Here is a 7,870-nt window from a genome sequence, read left to right as displayed (position 1 = left end):
CCACAGCTCTGACCAGCAAATGCAATGATTTTAAAATGCAATAATAGTTTTATTTTTGAATCACTTTTCTATTTTAAAGTTTGACATTTGTATCCCAGTTTTAAAAATAATGGATGAAATGCTACTATAGAATTTCCTTTCCCTAACGGAGTGAACATAACTAATTCTTTTAAAAAATCAAAACTTGTAATAGCAATCAAGTGACTCAAGGTGACTAAGCAAGGAAGAAACATGATTCCAGACTGAGCAAGAAAATATTGTTCAGTAATGAATCACTGCCATCCCCCAAAGAAACCATGCTACTCAGTCAAGAAATTTCTGAATATTCTCACCGAGACCCTCCAAATTTTGAGAAAATCAACTGGCTTGGATCCTGCTATTTCTTACCTACTGATGGAAAGTTGACTAAATGGCTGCTGGGGAGAAACACAGCATTTTCTATAAGGAACAAAGCAGGTGACTCTGTGCCTGGCATAATGGCTCTGAGTCTCTCCTCAAATTGGGGACAGAATTCACAGTTTAAGGATTATCCCTGTGAGAATGAAAACCATTCCCAGCACTGCTCCCAAGTACGTGGTCTAGATCCTGGCACACGACATTTAAGAACTCTCAGGAGAGCAGAGCTTGAGTATGAAGGTATGCCAAAAATATCTCCATATTGCCTCAGCTGATCTCCTTTCAACCCCGTTCTCTCAAACTTTAGGAAAACAACTAGAAGACAAAATAAGTAGATTTGAAACTACAATTTGGAAGAGACAAAAAAACCCGGATCTCAGTTATGATGGGAAGAGACTCTAGCAGGACCACTATAAGGCAACTTATGCCAATTAGATAAAAGATCACCATTAAAATGTGCAGCACCATGAACGATGACCTGGCTAAATATCAACCCTAAAGGCCCTTTGGATACGATGCCCTGTGCATTAAAGGAATTGCACAAAGATATGTGGTCACCCTGGAGTCAAAAAGAAAGCTACGTTATATCAGCACTAATGTGATGACTCAGGGGAGAAGAGCTGCCTAACTATGAGCTGGATGAAAAGAAATTTTGTGGTAACGATGTAAACGTAATGTGGCAAAGATGAAAAAAAGAATAGTTTGCAAAATTTGGACTAGTAACCTAGAAGAAAACCAGAAATAGAAGAAAATTCCACAGAGATACTTTCTACTACAGAAAAAGGTAATAAGACTGTGAATTCAGTAAAATAGAAATTCAAATACAAGATGATACCACAAACGAATAAGATGATAAGAGAAATTGCACACTTAAGGAAATAAATCGAGGACAAAAATGAAATCATTATGGAACTAATACATAAATTAAAATCAGTAAGGAATGGAAGAGACTGATAAAAACCAAATTTTTGTCATAGAAAACACCTAATATAACTGCAATAAATACAGTTAAAAAAGGAAAAGTGAGAAATTAGAAAGAAAACTGAGAAAGGTGATCCAACATAAAGATAACAGGTAGCCCTGAAGGAAAGAACCCAACAAATGAAACATAAAAAGTTGTGTAAGATATAATATATGAAAAATTCCCTGAAGCGAAGGCAAAAAAGATTCTGCAAATGGAGAAAACTCAGTGATGACATATATCCTAATTAAGCTTCGGATTAAATAAATCATTTTGTCTGGTAGCCCAGAAAAGAAAGAAAATCACCAAAAAACGCTAAATAAAATAGAGGCAAACAAGAGCATGTCCGCAAAATTCCACTCTAACATATGTGCATCCCTGTACATCGTTGCCCAAATAAATCTCCTCTCATGTTAATATGGATGAACAGTCTGAGCTCTAACTAAAGCCAGTGACTCCACTTGTGTAGTAGCTGTCATATTCACATAGCTATGGAAGGACATCCTTTACCAATTCGCTCTTCTGTATCATCAGGGTTGGGTGAGGTTTTTTTTGCCTTTTCCTGGATATTTCTTATCATTATACAAGAAAATAATATATTTCCACTGTTGCAACATCAGCAACAGATATGTTAACTAAACGACATCAGCAATAGTCAAAACAGCAAATATTTTATCTCTACTTCTCTCTCACATTACTGCTTCATTTCACTCCTTTCTCTAAAGATAAACGTTTCAAAAATATTGTATACACATTTTCACCAATTTATTTCCTTCCTTTCTTTCTTCTTTCCTTTTTTATATTTATTTTATTGGGATATATTACTTCATGTAGTAAAAATCACAGATCTGAAATGTATAGTTCAATGAGTTTGCCAAATGTATAGACTCATGTATCCATCAACCAAATCAAGATATAGAATATTTCCCTCCTCCATGAGAGTTCTCCCCTGCCCTTTTCTGGTAAATAGCAACTCTTTCAACAGAAGCAACCTTGTTTGGATTTATATTATCCTAAATTAGTTATGCCTTTTTAGAGCTCAATATAAGTGACTACTTAGAGTATAAACTCATTTTGGTTTTCATTATTGTCCCTACATGGATTGTTTCCAGTTTGGGGATATTATAGATAAAACCGCTAGGAAATGTTGTGTATAAGTTTGTTGTGACATATTTTTCACTTCTATTCTCCAATTAGGAGTGCAATTGATAGGTCATGGGATAGATGCATGTTTAATCTGGGTCCTAATGCTATTGTGAAGTCTTGATATTGTACAGTAACCCCAGTTACCCAAGATTCTCTGGGTTTCTGTTTATGTAAAGGAAAATGAAGCTCTATGGTATTTAAGCCACTCTTATTTGGGAGTTTCTATCAGACACAGCTAAATTTAATCTTAGTTAATATAAAATTTGACACGCGATCAAATGGAAGAGAAAAAGTGAGTATGTTAATGAATGATCTGAGTAATATACTTTTTAAAATCTCAGTTATATCACTTTCACAAATATAAAGTAATCCCCTGTCTTTATTTTTAGCATACATATGGCAGTTGTGTTCTACGCATATCTCTGTAATTAACTTCTCCCCCGATGGATCATATGATTCGGTATGAGAAGTCAATTGGGATAATATATGCAAAAGAGTTTTCTAACTTATGTAAGATGGAATTTCATTATTTTACGTTGCCTATGTTCATCTTTTTCTTACTTATTTGGAAGAACTCTTTTTACAATAAGGATATTTTCCTTTCTTTGTTACATATAGTATGACTATTTCTTTCAGATCACAATTTAAATTTAGTTTATGACATTTTTTGACTTGCAAAGATTCTTTTAATTTATGTCATAATTCTGTAAGCATTTTTATCTGTGAGCTCTCTCTTTGCTTGCATACTTATAAAAACCTTTTATGCGCTCAAAATCTTGAAATATTTGTGAATATTTTCTTCTAGATTTTGAGAAGGGCATATTATTCTTCAAATATTAATCTTCAACAAATTGTTTTCTTTTTTCATTAGGGAAATTATTGCTGAGGTAGTCTTTTTTTTATTTAGATATAATTGATATATGACACTATATTCATTTCAGGTGTACAACAAAATGATTCCACATTTGTATATAATGCAAAATGATCAGCACAGTAAGTCTAATTAATACTGTTTGATTTGTTTGTTCTTCTCTTATTTTCTTTGTTTATGGTTGGAATAAAAATTCACTTTTTCTAATAAAGAGCTAGTCAACTCTACAATCATTTATTAAATAATTTTCCCCACTGTTAAAACAATGCCCATTTTACTATATATGTTATTTTGATATACTATTTTAATTTGATTATTTTCTGTCTTTTATTCTGTTCCATTGAATATTATACTGATTCCTTTAGCAAGAATGCTTTTGCATTATCTGAATACTGCATTTGGAAAGGGTTTCTATATTGAGCAAAGGTCTTTTAAATGTACTACTGGAGTCTCACTTCTGTGAAATCCTTCTGCAACATTTTGACTCTCATTTTTTTTTTGTCTTCTCCAACTTTCAAAAGCGTTTAAATTTTTACCACATAATTTAATGCTTAACCATTTTCTCTCAAATTATCATACCTTTAAAAAATATGTATTGAGTACTTACTGTCTACCAAGTAAGTATAATGCATGTATAAACTCTAACAGTGAGTGTTATACAGAGTTGAATGGATACATTTTGTATATTTCCCTGAAGAGATTTTTAACTTCTTGTGCTAATAATGGAAAAATACCTGAATTATGAATTGTAGTAATAGACTGCCATGGCTCCGCCAATTTTTATTTGTTTCATTTTGGACAAGTCAATGAATCTCTTTACATTTCTTTTCTTTGGTCTATAAGTTGAAGGAAGTAAAGCCAATGAACTCTACATTCTCACACAGTTCATGATTATTATGACCTTTGTAATTCCAGAAGAGGTTGAACTGAGATTTTGTTTGTTAAAAAACGACAACAATAACTGATTTCCTGTGGATTGACCAAATATGATTGCTTTTTTCCCAACTGACCTTCACAGTGCTTCTGTGCGGTATTATTAGAAACATTTATCAGACATTTCTGCTTAATTTTCACTGGCTTATCTGAAATGACGCAGAGATGAGTATCTTCTTCACATTTGATACCTCTAATTACTTTCACTCTAGACTGATAGGTTCTTACGAATGTTTAATCTATTAGCTGAGAAATTGCTGAGATATCTGGAGTCATTCTAAAATTTTCTGGAATCTAAAGCACTGGGAATATTGTATCAAATCAATTAAAAAAATTTTTTAAATCCATTTATTTGTTTAATAGGTAATGTTCCTGAGTTTATATTTCAAGTTTATAACGTAGTGATCAAGAGCATAGACTGGAGCCAAACAGCTTAGTTTCAATTCCTTTCTCTGCCACTCACTGCCTGTGTGATCGTGGGCGTGTTGCTCTACTTCTCTGTATGTCACTTTTCTTTAAAATGAAGATAGTAACACCTCTTCCCTAGGATTTTTTTGAGGTTTAAATAAGTTGGTGTCTGGCACAAAGTAAGAACTACAGAAGTGGTTCCCTGTTTTGTTATTGCAAACCGATGATACAATAGAACATCATGTAGACAAGAATGTTTTGTTCACTGATAGGTCCTACCAGAGAGGATAACCCATATCCTCAATAAATATGTGTTGAATAGAATTGTTGAATCAATGACCTGTTAGGAGAATTTTTGGCTATACCATGTTTTCTCAAACTCAATGCTACTGACATTTTGGACCAATAAGTCTTTTTTTGTAGGATGTTTACCAGCATCCCTGGTCTCTATCTACTGGTGCCAATAGCACCTCCCCCTGGATATGACAAAATGTCTACAGACAGTGCCTAATATCTACTGGGGGATAAAAATCACCCACCGCTCCACACTGGGTTAATGTAACTTTACCCTCAAAGTATAAAATCTATATCTGAGAGGCTTTCTTGGTCCATATATGAACAAATATACTTTTTTGTTGCAGTTTTGGATTTGTGCTGAGGCAAAAGAAATATTTCTTATTACTGTAATGTTAAATGAAATCCTGAAAGAATGGTTGCCTAAAGGTAAACATCCTGAGACACGTGTGAAACTACTGCTGAATTAATCAACCTTTTCCTCCCAAGAGATTCTTTCATTTATTCATTCAACAGTTGGGATATGTGAATAAACAGTCAAGGATGCCTGTTCCCATAGACTTGACATTCTGGGGGAGGGTATACAGGCTGAGACAGACAGTAAACAATAGACTTAATAAATATGTAAGGTAGATTGTATGTTGAAAATTGATAAATTTTATAAATAAGTAAAAAGTAATGCAGTGTATCAGGGATCAGAAGTGTGGAGGGGAGAGGGCAAGTTGCAGTCTTACACTGGTCATGGGAGGCCTCATTTAGAAGGTAAGATTTGAGTGAAGTCTAAAAATGTTTCGGTGAGGGGGTTTAGGACTCCCCTAGAAGATTATTTCAGGCACAAGAAAGCAGCTAAATGCAGACTCCAAGGCAAGAATATGTCGATTGCATTCAAAAAACAGTTAGGAAGCCAGAGAGACAGGAACGGAGTGAGATGGGGGAGGAGATGGGAGAAGAAGGGAGAATAGTAATATGAGATGGGATGAGAAATGTTTTGAGGGGACAACCTTTGGCTTTCACTCTAGGGGACATAAGAGAGCCTTTGCATACTTTTGAACAGTAGAGTGAATGGTCATTTACGTGTTTTAAAAATAAAATATATCTTTAGTTTCTATGTTGAGAACAGACTCTAGTGGTACACGAATAAAAACTGGAAGACCTGTTAATAGGCTTTTGAGGTAATCCACATGAGAAATGGTGATGGCTTAAATCAGGCTGAGAGCAGTGGAGAGGGTAAGAAATGTTGGGATTCTGGATATATTTTTAAGCTACAGCCAAGACTTGCTGAGAAAAATACAAGAGTCAAGAATTATTCCAAGGCTTTTGGTCGGGATAACTGGAAGGATGATGTTGCTATAAATGAGATGGGGAATTCTGTAACTGGAGAAAGATTAGCGGGGGGTGAGGGAGGGGTTCAGTTTTAAACATCTAAGGTTTCAAATGACAATCAGACATGAAAGTGGAGATGTTAAGGACTTGTTAGATACATGAGTACGAAGTTGCAGGGGAGGAAGAACTGTTCCTCTGCCCTCTGGGTCCTTCCTGCTGCTCTAAGAATTAAATGGACAAAAGACAGAATAGGAGAAAATCTAAACAAAGTTTAATAACGACTATACAGGGGAGACACCCAGGAAATCTGAGTAATTCTCCAAAGTGGCAGAAGTCACTACCTAAATACCATCTTCAATTAAAGACGAAGGAGGATGTTGAGAGTAATGGTTTGGGACTTTCTTCTTATCTTATGGTATTGTCACCTTTCCGGAACAGGTCCTCTGTCTTAGATTGTTTTACGCAGTTAGGTGGAAGATCAGAATTTCTTCCTGAGTCTTTTGTTCTTAAAAAAGTAATCAAGTCAAACAAACACATTTTGGAGAGGCAAATTCTGATCCCCCACAAAGTTCAGAAGAGAAGTCTGTACTGGAGATATGAATTTGCTAGTCATTGTCCCAGAGGTAGTATCTAAAGCCCTGAGAGTCACTTATAGAGAAAAGAAGAGGACCAAAGATGGCTCACTTGTGGTACTCCAAATACAGAAGTAGGGAGAAGAAACAGAACTAAGAAAAGAGACTGAGGAGGAATGATCAGTGATTTAAGAGAAAAATCTAAAGATGTGCTGAGCTAGAGTCAAGAGTAGAAAATGTTTACAGAAGAAGAGAAAAAACAACTGTGTCAGATCCTGCTAAGTCACCAAAAGATGAAATTTGAGAATTGGTCATTCGATTTAGTGACATGGAGGTCACTGGTGATGGTGTTGGTTTTGGTTCCCCCAGCAGCAGACCCTAAACAAGAACATGAGAGAAGGAGTTTATTTGAGAGGTGCAGTGGGGAAATAATATAAGGAAGAGAAGTGGAGGCAGCCAAGCATGCGTTGTTCAGCCACAGTTGACAACTGGAGCTTAACCAAGAGAAAACTCTAGGAAAGTGTATAAAACACAGCTCAGAATTAGTCTACTCAAGGGGCAAAGGAGCTGTGGGACTTTACATTCTCAAGAATTAGTTAACACTGGGTGGGGGCGGATGTGGGTGATATTAATTCCTGATCTTTCTCACTTCCCTCTCATATGAGTGTGACTTTCTGAGGATCTGGAAAGAGCTCTCAGGCAGAGATGCAGCTCCTGGTATTTTTCAGGTTGAACTCCAGCACAGTGAAATGGTTAAGATCTGAAGGGCATGGGTGGGGCACTACAGTATCTTTGACAAGAGCACTCTTGGTTGAGTGGTGATTATGGGGAAGCCAGATTGGAGTGGGTGTAAGAGAGAGCCTCAGGAGAGGAATTGATGACATGAGTACAGACAACTCTTTTGAGAATAATTCTACTGAATGAAGGGCAAAGACATGGTGCAGAAGCTGATGGTGGAGGTGGAGA

General features: G+C 35.7%; 1 protein-coding gene across 1 annotated transcript in view; it reads left to right on the top strand.

Annotated features, from left to right (window-relative positions):
• The first annotated feature begins 476 nt into the window (after window positions 1-476).
• LOC139044932 (uncharacterized) overlaps window positions 477-7,870 on the top strand; it is a 186,965-nt gene continuing 179,571 nt past the window's right edge. Inside the window, exon 1 of the mRNA XM_070506524.1 lies at window positions 477-569. Coding sequence (XP_070362625.1) covers window positions 477-569 — 93 coding nt within the window. The remainder of the gene's footprint in view (window positions 570-7,870) is intronic.

This window comes from Equus asinus, chromosome 3, assembly GCF_041296235.1.
Source record: "Equus asinus isolate D_3611 breed Donkey chromosome 3, EquAss-T2T_v2, whole genome shotgun sequence".
Taxonomy (NCBI): Eukaryota; Metazoa; Chordata; class Mammalia; order Perissodactyla; family Equidae; genus Equus; species Equus asinus.
The sequence above is the reverse complement of the archived record's forward strand: the minus strand, read 5'-3'. Positions and strand labels throughout refer to the sequence as shown.